This window comes from Lissotriton vulgaris, chromosome 11, assembly GCF_964263255.1.
Source record: "Lissotriton vulgaris chromosome 11, aLisVul1.2, whole genome shotgun sequence".
Taxonomy (NCBI): domain Eukaryota; kingdom Metazoa; phylum Chordata; class Amphibia; order Caudata; family Salamandridae; genus Lissotriton; species Lissotriton vulgaris.
Genome location: NC_141699.1, coordinates 350641915 through 350662056, shown reverse-complemented (window position 1 = coordinate 350662056; position 20142 = coordinate 350641915). Strand labels below are relative to the sequence as shown.

Genomic DNA, 20142 nt, shown 5'->3' with positions numbered 1-20142 from the left:
CCACCTGGGGACAACAGTGCTGTGCTGTTCAAAGAAAGACGAGAAAACAAAAGTAGCGCTTCACAGCAAAGTCTGTAAAGTGAGGCTAATGTGTTTGGATGTGAATAAAACCAATCTGGCCACTCTGCAAACACTCTGTCTTGCTTTATTTAGTTATGTATTTATTTTTCATATTTAAAACCTTTTATTTCTCTCCTTCCCGAGGCTACACTTTAGACTAGAAAAAAAGGGCATTTCCCGCAAGTGTTTTTCTTTTTTGGATCCATTTCACAGGGAAGCAACTAAATGGAAGAAGAAAAGAGAGGTTGTGAACCGTTTCTTTAAGTCACAGTTTTCAATAAGTGAGGGGCAAGACTGAAAATTAACTCCAGGAAAATTGCAAACATCAAACCTATAGAAGCCCTATACTTCTCAATCACAGACTCCACTACTGCCATCTCCTCTGGGATCTTGGCGTACATCCCCCCAAACACTCCCCAACCTGCCATCCCAGAGCTACTGGGAGTCACGGCAGATCTCTTCCCTTAAACACCCTCATTTCATGGTACTGGGAGACTTCAACCAACATGTGGATGTTAGCAACTGCAACCGCGCCGCTCAACTCCTGGAATCTATGCAAAACCTAAATCTGTCACAAAAGGTAAAAAGCCCCACTCATACCGCCGGGCGCACCCTCGACCTTATTTTCTCAAACTACGAGAAGCTTAAAATCCTCCCCCCCTTACCTCTGACATGGTCTGACCATTACTTAATACCTTTTGAGGTTCCCCTAGCCCAAATTATTAAACAGGAGTCCGCCATTAGAACACAAGGCAGAAAATGGCACAGGCTCTCTTTAACTGCCCTAGAGCAAAAATACCTCAATAGCCTTAACCCACTGCCGGACGATCTTGACACAGCGGTGCGTACACTAAACAATGACCTCACAACTCCAATAGAGAAAATCGCCCCATTACACACCCTTACTTCCCGCAGACAAAAACCTTCTGCACCATGGTTCACACAAGAACTCAGGGCACACAGAAGCAAGTGCAAAAAGTTGGAACGACTTTGGAGACAGAACTATGACCCGGTAGCCAAGGCACTTTACAGACAAGGCCTTAAAGAGTTTCGCAAACTCAAACACCACTCAATGAGCACCTATTTTTCTGATACCATTGCCAAAGCAAAAAACCGACCAAGACCCTTTTCAATATAGTGAAAGACTTCACTCAGCCCAGCGCACTAACTGCTCCAGTACCCATGTCCCAAGCACTGAGTGAAAATCTATCAAACTTCTTTGAAGAGAAAATAGCTAACATCGCAGCAACTATCCTTCAGTACGGCCCCAACAGTATTGAAGACCTTGACACGAACTACAAATATGCTTTCACAGCATTCCAACCACTTACTAAGGAACATGCCATGAAATTATTTTTGGAATGCAAATCAGGCTCTCCTTTGGATCCAGCCCCAGCCCTAATCTTGAATGAAATTGCCCCCTTAATCATTAACCCCCTACTCGAAATCTGGAACGCCTCCTTAACTACTAGTGTTGTCCCCTCTGCTTGGAAACACGCATTGCTAATCCCAATTAAAAAAAAACAGGCATAGACCCTCATTGTCTAAGCAACTACCGACCGATCTCACTTCTGCCCAAACCCGCCAAAGTACTTGAGAAAGCTGTTCAATTACAACTATCGAGCTACCTTGAATCAAACTCCTTGTTTCACGATACCCAATCAGGCTTCAGACCGGACTATAGTACCGAGTCAGCGCTACTTGAAGTATCCGAGTCAATCCGTGAATGCACGGATAGGGGAGAGGAGGCCATGCTGGTCCTCCTCGACCTATCCGCTGCATTTGATACCATCTCGCATGACAAACTACTGACTCGCCTGCAAGAGATAGGTATCGGCGGGCCTCCCCTCTTATGGGTAAAATCATTTCTCACAAACAGAACCCAACAAGTGATGCTGGGATCCTTTCTCTCTGCCAAAAAACCACTGATTTGGGGACTTCCACAGGGCTCCTCCCTTAGCCCGCTCCTTTTCAATGTGTACCTCAAGCCACTGGCAAAAGTTGTCGAATCCTGTGGCGTCAAAGTTACCTTCTACGCCGACGACACCCAACTGGTGTTCTCCTTCAAAAACCACACTGAAAAATCTTTCGACAACTTTCGCCATTGTATGCTGAAGATCGCCTCATGGATGTGTGAGAACAACCTAAAGCTCAATACTGATAAGATTGAAGTCTTATTTTTTAATCAGAAATCACCCTTACCTCCTAATATCTGGTGGCCGACCGAACTCAACCCTCCCCCAGTACCAGTCCAAGCCGCCCGAAACCTAGGCTTTCAATTCGACACCTCTCTCTCCTGTAAAACCCAAATCAGCAAAGTTACCTCTGCCTGCTTCGGGAAGCTACGAATGTTAAAAAAATCTTCCCCTACTTACCGCTAGACTCTCGAAAAACAGCAGTCCATGCCCTGATTACTTCCCACCTAGACTACGCTAACAGCCTGTATGTAGGTGCTCCATCCTACCTCATTAACCAACTACAGAGAGTCCTGAACGCAGCAGCCAAGCTGATTTGTAACAACCCTTATCGTCACTCCATTTCACCCCACCTAATCAAACTCCACTGGCTCCCAATAAGACTGCGCATCCAATTCAAAGCCTTAACTCTGGCTTTCAGAGCCCTCAATGACCGAGGCCCTACATATCTACGGGGCAGAATGAGGTTTTCACAGGCACCACGTAACCTCAGATCCAACCATCTCCGCCTCATGATATGCCCCCGCTTTCGTCTTGCTCGCACGGGAGGAAGGGCCCTTGCAGTTGTCACTTCCAAACTTTGGAATCAGCTGCCCACAGATTTAAGATTCCTGACATCAGAACCCCTATTCCGAAAAAAACTAAAGTCCTGGTTCTTTTCCCAGATCTAAACCCACCTCCCTCTTCACTCTCCCCCGACCCTCCTGAGATAATGTCTTCAGCGCCGGGACACCTCCGTCGGAGGTAGCTGCGCGCTTTACAAAATACTAAATAAATAAAATAAGACAGAAAGAGAGGGAATATTAGGAAGAGGGGGGAGGAGGGGACAGCTGCCAGCACGGAAAACAGAACCGGTCCCCTGTCCCAAAACCGGCCCCCACCCCATCCAGCCTACTGGGGGATTGCCCGGTGCCCGGACTTACCAGTCCGGCCCTGGTGCTAGCACACTTTTGGCTCCCGAGTACAAACGCAGGCAACCATATGTTATGTTGCAAGGGTGGTTGCATTGACAGCAAGATTGTTTTGTGCAGGAAGGGCCACCTTCATGCTTAAAAACCATACTGAGAGGCATTTTCTGCTTTCTATGTGTGTTGCAGAATGCAGCACACGTGGAAACAAGAAAAAAACAAGGAGAAAGTAGGATATCTCACCTGGGGAGGTGCAGCATTTTGTCTGGGAATGCACCATAATCCATTGGTGCGTGCATGTGTACACCCACGCTCCACCTATGGAATGCCTCCCTGGGGCAAAGTAACGCAAGGAAGCGATTTGCACTGCCTTGAGTTACACCAGATTTATTAAGTCATGCAGGGCCAAGCAAGGTAGCCTAACGTGGCTCGATAAGTCTGGCTTTAGTGCTGCGTCGCCCTTGCACCCGCATGTGTGCACTATGCAACACTATGATAAAGCTGGCACTAAATATTTAACTGTGTCTATCCAATAGGGTAAGAGTTCAAGAAAAAAATGAACATGATCGAATACCACTTCACCTAGATTAAAAAACAAAAGGCAGAGCCAGGGTCAGATTAGTAAAGCGGGCACTCGGGCCATGGCCGAGGGGCCGGTATCGAAGTTCCAGCTGAAGGCTGCTTTTTTTGGCAGCCTGGGGGGCCGATTTGGGCTGTGTCTGATGTGTTCAGATGTCGCCTGCGGACTAGTGGAGCCCTGAGAGGCCCTTCTGGAGGCAAATGCGTATCCATTACCTCCCTTTTATCAAAGGGCAGAGGTGTCGCTCCCGCTGGGCCGGCCAATTAATGTGTGCATACTGAGCGAGGGCAGGAGGCCTGAGTAGAAGTGGCCTCACTTGTTTTCAGGTGTTATTTTAAACGTTGCCAACACAGTGTTCTGCAGAAAGGCAATATGCAAATGTGGATCACCTTTTTTTTAAGCGTGCCCGGGCCGATTTCTAATCCCAATCCAACCCTGGGCCGTGCCATAGGAAATGTTACAGGCTTAAAATCACATGTAGTAAAACAATAAACAAAAATAACCAAGTCCTAAAAGTACTGCAATGGAATTGGGGATAATCTAAATCTCTGGATAAGTAACAGCAGGAATATTTCCTGAAACCAATAATTTATGGACTTGGAAAAATGATGAAGACTCTAAAAAGAAAACTTTAGCTATAAGCACAGGTGGGTCGTCAAAAAGTATATATCCTTGTGCATCAAACAGATAGCACAGTAAAGATGCTGGACAAAATGATGAGTTAAAAATACAGAAATTGTGGTCATGTTGGTAATATTCACTTATTACAGCAAAGGGAAAACGCCAAAGACAGATAAAATGGAAACAGTTTATAAAAAAAAAACTGATACACTAGAGTACTCTAAATTCTTATAACTTCAAATGAAATACATTTTTGCCACAGAGTTCATTGAAACACAGGCACAAATACAAACATTTAAGCGTCACACATATCAGGAAATCAAATAGAGTTATGTATTTTACATCTTTTTAGCTCAAACAAACAAGATAATGTTGCCATTAAGTGGTATTGTGGAGCAAGGTCAACCAATTGCTTCTACAAAGCAACATGTTCTAGACGGAGGACAACATATTTGGTTCACAATGTATACAATTATCAAATAGATACTTTGAGAACCCAAGGACATTATGGAGATTTACATCACAGAAAGCGCCGCAATACAAATACATTAACATAAAGTCTATAAATTAAGTAATATAACAGACACACTACATGAAGAGTAGTCAGTTTCCAGTTCTGATTTCAACCTATATGTTTCGCAGATATCAGAGGCACTGCTTAGTTTACAAATTACAAAACTAAAACAGAGGCGGGAGGAAGAGGCTTGAGGTAGGGGTTATTGTCAAGGTTAGAAGAGGAAAGATAGGACAGGGTAAGGATGGAGCAGGCAATTGCACTGAAATAAGGTTCCGTGTGGTAATGTTTAATCAATATTAATGAATGGAGTTTACTTTGTATTTGTTGTTACTTAAAGAAAATGGCCATATCACAAACTGGTGTAATTTTTAGAAGTGTATGATACATGCTGCTTTTATCCTACAGAGACAGACTATTTTCCTCACAATCTTGAGTGATAAGTAAAACATAAGAATGTGACAAGTATGTGTTGTGGCACTGCTGCAGGCTTGGTACCTGATAACTTTCTTGTGATATTTGAGTTCATAAGGGCACCAACAAAAAGTTGAGACCTATTCACAAATGTATTTTACCTCTTTATGTCTGTCAGGAATTTATAAAAGTGTTTCTGGCAGTCGAAAATTGATTTACTACTGCAGATTTCGCTACTATGAATGCAGAGAAGTCTGCAGGAGCAAATGCCACACAAGGGGTGGGAAGGAGGTGTAACAAGTTGCAGTTTTCTTTTTAACTTGGTGAACTCCCACATAACTGTACATTTGTGGGTATGAACTTAGTCTGATCCGACCCCTTCCCACTAGTGAATGATTGCAAAGATTCTCTGGATAAAAGCTTGAATATCTCCTCGCCCAGGAAGGGCCGAGGAACAGAATGTGGGACAGGAACCCTATGCAATATTCCTGCCCTGCTACCCCCATTACGTGGTTTGGTAGGGATCACTGCTGAGACTGATGTTATGTCGTCACTCAAAGGCTACCTTGAAGTGTTCCCTTTTCAAGTTTCCTGAAATGGAGACATTGGGTCTTGGGGGGGCGGGGGAGGGTGGGTCGTAGAATGCAGAGTTTGGGACCCAGGACTACCAGTGATCCACCTAAGTGTTACTATCAGCAGCCTGCTGCTTGATTGCAGGCTCATGGTGGTGATATAGTGTGGAGCCAGGCTTAGAAGATATCTAAGTCTTGTGAATGGTGCAGACTAGATCACATTTTTAGCGCAACTCCATCAAGAGCCAGTGGAGTAACTGAGCTGATTTGGTTTAGTCGCATCCCACAAACGGAGCCATAATTGAGTATCTTGTTTTTAGTCTGCCAGTCAGTTTTTTTCTGGGAGCCCTGAATAGATATCTTGCTGTAGTCTAAGCATCAGTGGTTGGTTTGCAATAGTGGCAATGTCTTCTGGACTAGGGATAGTTGAAGGATCGCACCTTTGACTACTGTATTGGTTTGAAGTGAGATCTGTAAAGGAAATGATCAGGAGGTTTCGGGGGAAAACTTTCTACTGCTTTAACCCTTCTTTCTGGAGGAAGATCTGGTATACCACTTACTGTCATAGTCTGTAGTTACATCAAATATGTTGGTTACACTAACTTCAATTATTTTTAAGCGTCTACAAGAGCATCAAGCATACACAAATCCTAGTTTTACAATTTTACACCTGCTCCACAAATATGAGCCCACTTAACACCATCCCTGCTGATGGTATCCTTCTCCTGTGCTGGGCCCTAATGTTAATGGGTGTGTTCATGACGAGCTCAGCTCGTCATGAGCACACAAGAGGTATACCTCATGACGAGCTGAGCTCGTCATGAGCATCGAAGGGGTTAAGAACGTGGAGGGACTCCAGGAAGGACACCAGTAATACATTTGGCTCCACTAGAGCAGTGGCATTATAGACCCCTTCATCCGTCAGATCTCAGCCCAGAGCAGGGTATAGTGCAAGCGCATTTTTCCTCCCTCCCCAGCCAATATCCACCAATGTGGCCTCAGCAATGCATGCCCCCTCCTTGTTACTATCAGAAATAGTGATAGCTGAGAAAATAATAAGAACACTGTGGGAACTGCTACAGCAGCTCACCAAACAAAAATACGACAATGTGCCTTTAGAGGTTTATAGGTCTTTGAAGGTCAATTATAGAACGGTATTATAGTATAAGAAATATCAACATATGAAAAAGCATTTTAGTGAGTATTAACCCTAGGGGAGAATTGTCCTCTAACTGGACAGGAAGCACGCCATATATCTTCATAAGGATGCAGCATTTGATGGTGTAGGATTAACCCCCTAAATTACCATTACTTGATGAACAGGAGAGAATAGGTGGACATGTAAGAGTTTAAGTGTTTGGGCAAACTCATCACTCAGAGGTGCTGGCCCCTCTCATAAAAGGGCAGTGTAAGAGAACAACGTATTTCTTCCAGTCTTAAAATCTTATCGTACACGTGGAAATGTCTTACCTGGAAATGTCTTACTAGCTCTAATATTCAAATTGCACCATGAAAAGGTAAAGCTTGTGGCACTTTATGGCACTACCGTCTAAAGAGGTGAAGGTGCTTATATTACTTTATTTTCAATATCTTAATTAATAAAGTGCTGACTTGTTTCATAGAGCGACTTGGTAGTGCTGGGTCTGTTTAAAGTCTAAAGTTTGAGCTCAAGTATTTCTACCCTGGGATGAAGTTGTCTAAGTCAACATGACGCAATAGGATTCAGATGGATAGTCCCCTTTTGCTTCCCAGGAGGGAATATTTATCTTCATGCCCCATCTCTTCTAATCTAAGGGAGAGTGGTCCTTTTGGCATCTAGATATTTTGAAAGGCCTCCCTGAGAGGTTTGTTCTCTAATTGTTTTAAAGGGTGTTAAATTTGATTGGATTCTTAGGTCTGGGCTTGGCAAATTCCCTAGCTCTAGACCTAACATGAGTGCAAATCCACCATGCATCATCATTGCTCGGCAAGATGCAGCTTGCAGCTGGTTAACCCCTTCCATGCTCATGACGAGCTCAGCTCGTCATGCAGTACACTGCTTGTGTGCTCATGACGAGCTGAGCTCGTCATCAACAATGGGATTCAAAGAAGATCAGCACCAAGGATGAATTGCTGTAGTACTGATGTGGCTAAACTTGAAGGCAACTTAGGCACAGCACTCCTTGTGCAGCGCTTAGCTGACCCTTGGAGTTTGAAAAGCAGGATTACGGTTCGTGCAATAAGCATTCATTTAAAACCTGTCTTCTGAGGCAGCAGTCACTTTTGGAGGATGTAGTATAGCCCTAATATTTCTGCTTTTTGAAGATGCATGCACCACAGTGAATTGCATGACTGGACCTTAAAGGCCAAAGATTAGACATAGCTCAGGTTGCTGAGAGGTGTACTCATAAAGCACTACAGAACACTTCAATAATAGGATAAATCTGATCTGAAAAACGCCAAGGATAAGAGACTTTATTGAATCATACTAAGTGTCAACGTGCTAAGATTGTTTAAAGCTATTGTCTGGCAGTGTTTGGGATAATACCAGGCAATAAGATGAAGCTTACAGATAGATCTTTGACTATTCCTATTCCTACACTGCTTAGATGAGTCTATTAGTATAGGGCATGACTCAAAGAAGGGTCACATAAGTCCTGATGAAAGCCTAGAGATGCAGTTACATGTTGGCTAGCTCTGAAACATGTTGATCATAATTGATAACATATTCCTATTGCTCTTTATGTTTTAATCTCCTAAAAAACTGGGCTAACCGTTAATAATATTCTCAGTCTTGTCCATTTCCTAATACAATTCTAATCAATTACAACATTTCACAAATCCCAAAAATTGCTCTGAAATATAAGAGCTCTGGATGAGCCTACATAGCGCCTGCGGGTGTTTTCAAAGCAGAATGCCTAGGATGAAGCACCTCATGCAGGCAAGGGTTGTGTCCTTTTTTAACAATATTACCTAAAGACCAGTACATCTACCAATAACCCCTGAAAGAGGAACATACTTGACATCACTAAGTAAATAAAAATCTTTCTTTACGAATGGCAGTCAGTCTAATTTGGATAAATAGATTCACAGAATTTAGGTCTCGTGCAGGTTACATGCTAAACTAAAATGTGTTTTACTGCTACTCTGATAGTTCATATGACTACTCGATTGTCCGGTAAACTACTGATTGATAGAATTCTCATGATGCAGGTAATCAATATATTGGTGGGAAACAGAGATATTTTAAAATTTGTCCGTGAACTCTTGCTATTACTGTGGAAACTTCACTCCCAGACCTGGAAAGCCACAATTCACACACCAACTGTGCAGGGTCTGTTTGATGCCTTTACTTTGGTGGATTAGGCAGAAAAACCTACAGTTCTATGACCAAAGCTTTCAACAGTCTCCAGGCTCAAAGGCTCTTGGAAAATACTTCATATTTCTGGGACTTCCCATGACTTCCATGAAACCGGTAAAATCTTTTATATTACACCTCCAGCAATTCTGTAAAATGCAGGTCTTCTAAAAGGGGTTCCACTTTAACGCCAGTACAGTATGCTTCCCGCAGTTTGGGATAATGTCCTTCAGTTCCAAAACTCTGAACAGCGAAAAGGCCTCAACATTGCTGATGACTTGGATATAAAGCGCTAGGTTACCGTTTTCCACATGCTTCATATGAGCATCAATGCCTCAGCCCCATTGCAAAATGTCTGAGGTCCTTCCTAAATAAGTGAAAAAAGTGAGTGAATCCATGTCCCTTCATGTCTAACCCAGTCTTCCTGACATATGTGGTCATCTAAGGCTTCCAATCATCTAACGTATTCAATATTTGCATGTTCACCCTAAAGCCACCGTTCTGAGACCTTGGCTTCGTCTTTTCCTCGTACCTGAACAATATATAACCCTGGCTTGGAAATCAACTGCTGGTCCATCAGTGAACGCATGGAGACAAGACGTTACCTATTGGGCTTGTGCTGAAAGTAGGGCTCTGATTAGGGAGGAGGTGGGAGGGCTACGCAGGCGCCCTATCGCTACACAATGGAGAAAATTCCTTGAATACTGGGAACACCCAGAAAGGGAACAAGCTTCGGAGGGCAGTGACACCACTGGAACAGCGGGTGAACTCGGCGAGGAAAGGGGGTGGTCCGTGGAAGTGCCCCAAGATGACTCATGTAGGAATCAAATACATTATGGAAGCTCCCCATGGGTAAAATATTTGGTAGGAATGGAACACTGGCTGACTGATTGGGGTTTTCTCTGCCACAGACAAAAACAGCAACTGCAGGGCAATCCACCATCCACACAGAAAAGGTAGTGCTCCTCTCACAGCTCTTCGTCTTGGCAGGGTCTTCTTGTACCTAGAAGTGATCTAAATTCTTGGTGTTTAAGGTCCAATACTAATACTGCATTTTCTCATTGGTCTCTTTGTGGCAGGGGTCTCTGAGCCCAGTCCAAACCAGTCCTGGTCTCCTTGGTCCAACTGGGCCACAGAAGGTGGAGACAGCATTGTGAAAAGGAGACACAGCCTATTCAGGTGCTAGTGACCCCCCAGCACTCTAAATGCAGACAAAGTCCATTCAGTCTATCAACGCTACTTGTGACTGTCTACTGTGAATGCACAACCCTAGCTCCTGTCACTCCAACAACCAGGAAGTGAATACACAAACATGCAGGGCACACAGGATGATCAAACAAGAAAATTCCCATTTTCTAAAAGTGGAATTTTAAACACACAATTAAAAAAAGAACTTTTACTAAATGGTGAGTTATTAAATTCTGAGTTCAGATAGCCTAAACTGCATTTCTCTATCTTGCCCCAATGGCAAGTTGCACTTGTAAAATGTTACAAGGCAGCTCCCATGTTAACCTATTGCATGAACAGCCTTTCAACAGTGAAAAACGAAAGACACTATTTTCTATCAGGACATATAAAGCACATCAGTACACGTCCTACCTTTCACCTACACTGTACCATGCCCCTGGGGGTACCTTGGGCCTACCCGAGGGGTGCCTTATAGGTAAGGAAAGGGAAGGTTTGGGCCTGCAAGTGTGAACCCTTGCCAGATCAACATGGCAGTTTAAAACTGAGCACACAGACACTGTGGTGGTAGGACTGAGACACATTTACTGGGCTGCACATGTGGGTGGCACAATCAGTGCTGCAAGCCCACTAATAGCATTTGATTTATAGGCCCTGGCACTCTCAGTGCACTTTAACAGGGACGTACCAGTAAATCAAATATGTCAATCATGGATAACCAATCATAATCACAATGTACACAGGGAGCGCTAGCACTTAACACTGATCAGCAGTGGTAAAGTGCTCAAACCAGCAAAAACAAAATCACGTACACAGTCATAAATGCAGGCGGTAGAGGCAAAAAGTCAGGGGAAACCACGCCAAGGATGCCAAGCCTAACTTGAAGCAACCAGCAAATGTAGAGATAGGATTGTGCATGGAGTCTGATGCTGTGAAGACCGTTCTGAGCTGATGGGACGCATTGTACTTACCTATGAACCCTTTAGTGAGTAGGGGTTGTGGTGTAGAAGAGGGGGGCCCATTGTGCTGAGCAATGAGCCCTGTTAATTGCTGAGTGGAGAGCTCTGAACCTAACATGTAGTATGTACTGAACAGATAGGACTTCAAGTAGCGCGAGGACGCTCCTGCTGGAACAGCTGTTTTACGCGTTATAAATCCCCTTCATTCATTCATCTTAGCAGAGTTGTCCTATACTGAGTAGCTGGGGATGTGAGCTTTGTCATAGCTAGTGCTCTGCACTCTAATAAGTATGTATGGAGATTTTTATTCAGAAGCGTGTCCTACGAGTAAGAGCTCTGTACTGAGCCATGAAGGGACAGGATTTTGCAAATCCGGCTATTCAGTATTATGCCATTGGTATCTTTCGACTTGCTACTAATGACATTTTTTGAATCTTCTGTTGTAAAATGTACCAGTCGGACTCCTGTTTTTCAAAATTTTATACCAAGTTTTCTGAAGTTTATGTTGTAAATGCAATGCAGCATTTGAACCTTTTTGTTTGTGTCTTGCTGGGGGGGGGGGGGGGTCCCACTCGGGGAGGCCAACCCGAACCCTCCCCTTTCAATTTGGTGTGCTTGCTGTACTCACTTGCTACTTCAACTTGGATCTAAGATTTTCGCTCCACCTCTTTTAGGATCGACCAGCCACCACTGGTGCATGGTCCACAGGCCCGGATCTGAGAGCTCCTGACCAAGGGGCCCATTAGGATCGCGGACGGGCTTGCGTCCGTCCGCGACCCCAGAGTAGGAGGGAACCTCCGCATGGCCTGCGGAGTTCCCTCCTGTGCAATTAGGATGTGACTGCCACCATGGCGGTCACATCCTCTATTTTTAACATTGTGGCGGGTGCGGCTTCAAGCTGCACCCGCCGCAATGTTAAAAATGCATACATTGCATTTGTATGCAGAAAGCGGCAGGCACCGTGCGGTGCCTGCCGCTTACTGCATACAAATGCAGGGGGGTACCATAGGTACCCCCCATGTGCACCCCCACCCCCCCTTCACCCAGGGGCCCCGCAACGGGCACCTGCAGTGAAGTTCCACATGCTTTTCCACGGCGGAAAACCCGCAGCGGAAAAGCATGTTTTGAACCCCATCCTAATATGGCTGGCGGTGTCTGAGAGACACCGCCACCATATTAGAGCTTTTCTGCCGCGGTTGTAAGCCAACCGCGGCGGAAAAGCAGCGGACTGAAACCAGGACCCACCAGCCATCCTAATGTGGCGGTGGGTCTTTGGTGGGTCCGCAGCGTATTTTCCGCATCCTCCGGGCCGGCGGTGGCTTCCGCCGGCCCAGTGGATGCGGAAAATCCGCTATCCTAATAAGCCCCCAAGTTCGGAGTGTGGGTGGCGCCCTCCATGCTCTTTGCAGGGGGGCCCCCTCAAGTTTCGTTACGCCACTGGGTTTTCCCCCCACACCCTTATCATCACCCGACTCGCTTGACCCTACAATAAGCTCCTTGACTGAGGTCTTACTGACTCCTGGGAAATCATACACCACTCTGCATATGTTTGTTATTAGTTTGGTTGAAAGGTACTGTTCGGGAGACCCCTTTATAGGAACACCTACTTCAGACAGACAAGCCCATGAACAGAATATTGATACTTACAACATGAATATTCGTAACGGAAGTCATGGGAAATAACCCCTACATACTATAATGTTAAAGAATTGTATACATAACTGTGAGGCTGAAGGGATAACCATTCTGAGATTCATACAGATACAGAAGTGACCGCGTATGATATAAGACACTGATGATGATAACTGAATACTGTATTGCGGCCTGAAGAATGTAATTTTGATAATGGTTACTGCAGGCTTAATGTAAATCTGATAAATGGCAATAAAAATTTTACAACAAAAAAACATTCAATCTGCCCTGCTATTGACCCAGCATCCATGATTGACACTAGCAGGAACTGTGCAGAAGAAAACATATTTTCTGCATTTTTTAATCTTTAAAAATAAATACAGACATAACATTTATTGTTTTCTGTCTGTATTTATCTGTAATAATCAGCAAAAATGGAAAACTGGGAACTTTAGTTATGAATAACAAACTTACTCATGGCCAGTGCTTAAATTATAAAAAGAAAAATAAGTGCAGGGGTACAAGGTTCTTCTTCGGATTGCCAAGGTTGCTGAATGCCGAGGCTGCCTTGTGTTGATTTCACCTCATGCCACCTTTTTCCAGCCTAAACTTACTGTTTCTTTATATCACTCTTATAAATTCTTTTTCTTCTACTTGCTACCCTTTTCACTGTTTCCCATCTTTCTTTTACTCATTCTTTTCTTCCTTTACTGCCCTTTTTCCGTCTTTTTACCTCTTGGTCAAAGATTGACTGTGAAAAATTAGTCCTGATCTGCAAAAAATAACCATCGAAGCCACCACCTACAACCTTCGGCACAAATTAAGCACTGCCTGGCTCTCTGCCATGAGCGTAAAAAAGTGTTCCGGTGAGGGTTAATGGCCACACTCATTAGCTCAGGTCGTTATGCCACAGAATAGCCAGTCACAGCTATGCACTGCAGTGGCTAGGCCTGTGCATAGCTCTCCAATTTATCCGGACACCACAGTACCAAATATTCAGGTGGGCTCACAGCTCGCTCTGCTCCTCAAATGTGGGGTGAGCAGATACTGAATCTCACTGAACCTTAGAGCTCATTCTTTTTGGCCGAGGCTTAAAGGAGAAATCCATTGAAGCGAAAAGAACAGTTCACTTCCTCCAGTCCTACGTCACTACCAATCACCAACAATAAGCATTCTGGAAAGTTCTTTTGTTTGAAGATGTCAACTTGGGTTTTGAGAAGTATTGTGACATCATTCACCGGATGGCCCCTTTAAAAGGTCTCCGGTTGGTTCTGCTCTCCCTCAAGCTGTTGGCTGGTGTGTTAGCTGTTTACTCGTACAACGAGCAGCATGCATGCTGGGGGAGGTGGCGGGAAGGAATGCTTTTTTCCATGGATTAGCTGGAACCTGCTGGGGTCTTTAATCCTGCCCTGGCAGTGCAGCAGAATTAACGATTGGCAGAGCCGTCTCCCCACAGAGCACGCACATGTGTGTGACCTACTTCCAGAAGGTGGGCCCCAGCAGGAGAACATTACCTGGCTTGGGCTTGGAGAAACATCCTCCCATGGCGAGTTAATCCAGCGCTGAGGAGCGAGGCGGGCAACAAGTCGCACAGCTTTGGGTTTTTCCATCCAGGTCTCCAGAGGGGTCACGCCGCTGAGGCATACTGCGAGCACTCACAAAGCAGCCTTCACCGGGGTTGCCAAAGTCCCGCGGAGTCCTCTAGCACGAAGACCCGTCTCTCACCATCCCCAGGAGCAGCAGGTCTTCCAGGCCTGTGGGAAACCAGAATTGACAAGTCAGTTGGCGTCCCAAAAACCTGCCTGGATGTAGAAGTCACAAAACATACTAAGGGGCAGATTTATGAAGGACTTGCGCCGCCGGTGCGTCATTTTTTCCCCATGTTAAAAATGACGCACCAGCGGCGCAAGGCCTTCATAAATCTGCCCCTAAATGTTTACTGTCAGGTAGACACAAGAAATACAGGCTATGTGAATGCATGCCGAAGCCCAGGATGCCCACAAACAGTCGGATTTCCCATTAAGAAGCAGATATTTTGAAAAATAAAACCAAGTCAGAGGCAACAGGCTTTGCACCCTAAGAACAGCGAGCTTCTAAAGCCTGAGTGAGTGTGACTCACTGACGCATTCGCCTCTAACAAGTAGAAATAACTTCTCTACTCAACATGGCCTTTTGCACCTGTCTGAATATAGACCAATTGAATTTCCTACTCGTCTCTGGAATCAATGTAAGAAGGTGAACTCATGATAGATTGAATGCTGTGGTCTGCACTGGGGACCTAGAATGAGAGAGGGCAAGATGGCTCCCTCTTGGTAGAGTTCAGAGGGCACGGCTGGGGACATTCTTGTAAGTTTACACTGCAATGCCATGTGAGATCTGCCAAGGTTCACCACTCTTCTGGCATATTTAATATACACTATATATGCCCTTGTAGACATCATATGAGGATAGAATATGTGTTTTATGCTCACACCAAAGGTTCCTTCATGTACTTTCCAAAGTAACGAAGACTCTGGATGTCTTCAGAGCCCGTAACATACATATCAAAGTCAGACCTCCTCCGGGGGTATATTTTATCTCTGTCTTTGCATTTAACGAACTCTAACGAGTTGAACAACTACACACCTGCCCTCAACACAAGATTCAAGTACATTCAATTCAGCTACTTACACGGTACAAACCTCCTGCCACACAGACTGAACATCATGTAACACACTACTGACGTGAGTTGCGCCAGGTGTGCTCTGGCTGATGCAGGTTGAGACCTGCCTCCTTGGGTTATGTCCCCGGAAACCAAGAAAAATGTTGGTAATACCTTTGAACCTCGCATTGGGGATAGCCCACAGGGACATTGCCCATCACTAGAAGTCCCCACAGGACTCTCCCCACAATAGAAGGCGGGCAGAGAGGGAAAAGTGGGCTGTGGTGAGGCTGCAACACCATGCACTGAGGAGTATAGAGGAGTGCGCTAAAGGCCCATTGTACATCTATTGCTAGAGGTGGCCTCTAGCTTCTCAGATTATGATCTGTAGAACCTGCTGACCTGACATCATTTTGGGAGTGACAGTGGTACTGATCACTGATAGCTTGTATGAGCCAATGGACACCAAGTAATTTGCTGCCAGGGGCACAGGCTTGTGGATCGATAGGCCGTGACGTCCCAGTACACTATAAGCTTTAACCCCGTTTGGCATTTCTTTGGCCCCACTAACACTAATTCCCTCCCATCTGCTGATAGAAACATTCTCAAGAATCTTGAATGCAGGAATATGGAGCACAACTGAGCAGGATTGATTAATAATTTTCAGCATCATTCTCAGTTGGGCTTTCTCCCACAGCACAGGACTTCTTTACTTGAGATGACAGAACTAATTAGGTTAGTCCTGGATGAGGTCAAAAGTCCTGCGCTTATTTTTAGGGATTTTGTCACTGCTTTTGAAACTGTTTGTCATGCCATCTTGCTTCACTGTATATCCGAATTAGGCATCAGAAGCATGGCTTGGGGGTGACTGAAATATTTTTGGGACGGTAGAGAACAAGCAATCTGGCTTGCCTCTTTCAGGTCTTCGAGCAAGCACTTAGCGTTTGGAGTGCCGCTGGGCTCTTCCTCAGCCCAACATCATTTAACATCTATATGGCTCTCTCGACTAAACTCATTGAGTCTTGGTCATGATTTCTTATGCCGAGGATACTCCATTGCTCCTTACTTTTAATTGCATTCCCACTGTTCCAAGTGAACTTTAACAAAGGTTTACTGGATGTCTTGCATTGGTTGTGAATAAGCCATATGCAATGCCAACAAAACAAGGATTCTACTGTTTGAGCAAGTGAAATAACACTGGTTCTCCTCTAGTTGGCCCTCAGATCATCCCCTCTGCACACCACCTACCCCCTTTGCTAAGAATCTTGATGTTAGACTCAATAAAAAGCTTTCCTTTCTATCTCGGATCATGCCTGTTTCAGGGTCAGTCGCGGCTCGTGGAGGGAGTGCTGTGGGGCGGGTGGGGCAGGGCTGGGGAGGAACAGGATGGGGGTAGTAAACTACGGAATATGGCCTAACGGAGGTAAGTAAACAAATAAATAAATAAAACTAATTTCGTGACGCGCGCTGCATCGCATTTGGCAATGCAGTGCGCTATGAATTCACAAGGAAAAGAAACCAAGAGTCAAACTCTGGGGGAACAAAGTATTCATCTATAACTCTCCTTAGTTTGCATCACCTACATCATCATTTTAAAATAAGTCCCTCCTTATCCTCCATGCAGAGAGAAGATGGCCTGGACCTTATCTGAAAATGTGCACATTGGTTGGGAAAAAACGCTGGCTGGCGTAAGGACCTAACCCAGGAAACACTCATCGCTAGAAGGGTCGGCTGGGTTGGCCAAAGACCCAAGGGATCTACAGGGGACTGTGTAGTCATAAATTTCAAAAGGCCAACCTTGGTTAAAACACTCCTGCAATGCCTGAACTATTTGGCAAAATTACCTGGAAGAATCTAGGCCCATCCTTTGGGATATCTTTATAGACCACCATCTCAATCCCAGAATGCTATCTGCTATTTCCCCCTTATCCTTTGGAAAGGGGTAACTAACTGCCAACCTTAGATTAATGAGTAGATCCGTCTCTCTGGATTTTATGCGGACGTTAAATGACTACATACCCCAGATCTTCCCACTCCTTCTAACCCACCGCCCGCCACACAAGTTGACCTTTATGCAAAAATCAAGCTCTGTCCTGCTTTATGAATGATCAACATTCTCTGCCAACTCAAAGCCATAGTACTATTCATGTACTATTCATGGCAGAGGCTTACATTTGTTCCCTTGGACTTAGCCGGTATTCAAACAAAATTGCTAAAAACAGACTGACTGAATTTTATAAAGAACTTTGACATAATCTATTTCCAAGAGACCTTGGTTACAGAGGACTTCCACAATGGCGGTTTTTGTGCCTCTTGTTACCCGGCCCCTGCGTCCATCGAGGGTAGGTACAAAGGGGGTTTGGCGATTCTTATTTCCACTCAAATTTGACGCTCTAGTGTCAACATAGTGCACTACTCCGCATGTTTATCTATTCCAGGTTCACCGGATTTATTGTTTATGTATTTTTACTATATCTTTGAAAATCGGTCCACAGAGGTCACATACTCACTAGATACCATTTTGACTAAGTTCACTACTCAGCATAAACCGCAGCTATTATTTTTTGGGCCAGGAGATTTCAATATTCCTATTTGCGAGTTCAGCCGACACGCAGTCTGTGGTTTTATAGACAAGATTATAGGGTATATCACCTACTTCAAACTAATGAGGCTGCTCTAAATGGGCTCATGATAGGAAATAATGTAGTGGTAGTGGGTGATATAACACCAGAAGGGGATACATATGTTCCAACCTTAACAGGCTCCGGCAAGGGCAGTACTATTGATTTTATTCTCCATTTCTTGGATTGTATTACCTATTAATTGATTTTTAGATCTTTGCCAGTTGCATTAGTGATCATAAACCCCTTCATCTGACCGTCAATTTACAATTTAGGACTGATTGTGAAGATATAAAGATGGGGGAACTGGAATATAGCGCCAACACGGGCAGGAGGATTAAGTGGGATAGAGTTGATGCTACTTCCTTCTTGAAAGTACTGATTTACCATGAATTTGATTCCATTCCATATTACCGGCCTGACACCTGAAGCTGATCCCAGCTCAAATGTAAACTGTTTTGTAACAGTTAGCCAACAAATCTTATTCATACTTCCTACCAAGACACGAAAATAACATGCAACGCTTCACAGGTGGTTTAATTTAGCATGCTCCACAGCACACAGACAACTTTTGGTGGCGCTTAAACAGAGTCTGCGTGCCATCATTAGGGTCCATCAAGCACATTTAACCTATAAACCTGCTTTAGAGACTCAAAATGAAGAGCTTAGGAAAGCAGCATGGGCAGGAATAACTGGGGATAGCAAATGTTTCTGGGAGGTCATCAACTGTGTATTTCTCACTGATCACCCCGGCCCAAATATTGAGAAGTACCATGCAGCAGAAGCATGGATGACTGACTTTGCCTAGCTTTTTAATCCAGACAGTAAGGCAGGTAACCTAGCAGATGGGACAGAAAGATATACTACCTGTGCCCTCCTATAATCTAGCAGCTCTATTGATATTCCCAAAGTAATCCATGCCACTGTCATCCCCCCAGGGAAAGTGCCATGTCCCGCAGGCGTAGCAGTGGACATCTTCAAGTCCAATATTGCACTCTGGGCCCTTATTATCACTAACATGTTACACAGGGGGATTCAAGTCACCCAGATAGCGAATTGAAGGGAGAGAGTTATAGTCCCGATCTATAACAAGCATTTACAATGCAACGGTGTCGCCTTTGGAAAAGTTTGAGCTATTGGCATTATAAATGACAAAATTTGTATTTATGTGTTGGTTTTGAAAACAGATAAATGAATGGTATTGTTATTTACATTGCCATTAGCTTTATCTCTCGCAAATATGAGACCTATTGTACCCTACGGATGAGCTCAGCAGACAGCAATTACTACCACACACACACACACACACCCAGAGCCAGCCACACACACACACCCAGAGCCAGCCACACACACACACACCCAGAGCCAGCCACACACACACACACCCAGAGCCACACACACACACACAGAGTCACACACACACACGCAGACCCACACACACACACACACAGCCACACACACACACACACACAGCCACACACACCCACACACCCAGAGCCACACACACACACACACCCAGAGCCACACACACACCCACACACCCAGAGCCACACACACACACCCACACACCGAGAGCCACAAACACACACCCAGAGACACACAGACACACACACACCCAGAGCCACACACACACTCAGAGCCACACACACACACACACACACCCAGAGACACACACACACACCCAGAGACACACACCCAGAGCCACACACACCCACACACCCAGAGCCACACACACCCACACACCCAGAGCCACACACACACCCACACACCCAGAGCTACATACACACACACACACACACTCTGGAGCCTTTCCACCAAAATGTCCCTCATGGTAGGTATGTATTTATGTGGCCTTTGTAAAGCATGAACCTAGCTGACAGGCGGTGGAGCGGTGTAGGTCAAA

The 20142-nt window shown here is 44.9% G+C and overlaps 1 protein-coding gene across 2 annotated transcripts in view; it reads right to left on the bottom strand.

Annotated features, from left to right (window-relative positions):
• The window catches only part of AIFM3 (AIF family member 3), a 392572-nt gene that overhangs the window by 300160 nt on the left and 72270 nt on the right, over positions 1–20142 (bottom strand). For both annotated transcript variants that reach the window (XM_086943319.1, XM_086943318.1), the window contains exon 2: positions 14492–14731. In XM_086943319.1, coding sequence (XP_086799445.1) covers positions 14492–14522 — 31 coding nt within the window. In that variant the 5' untranslated portion in view covers positions 14523–14731. The remainder of the gene's footprint in view (positions 1–14491; positions 14732–20142) is intronic.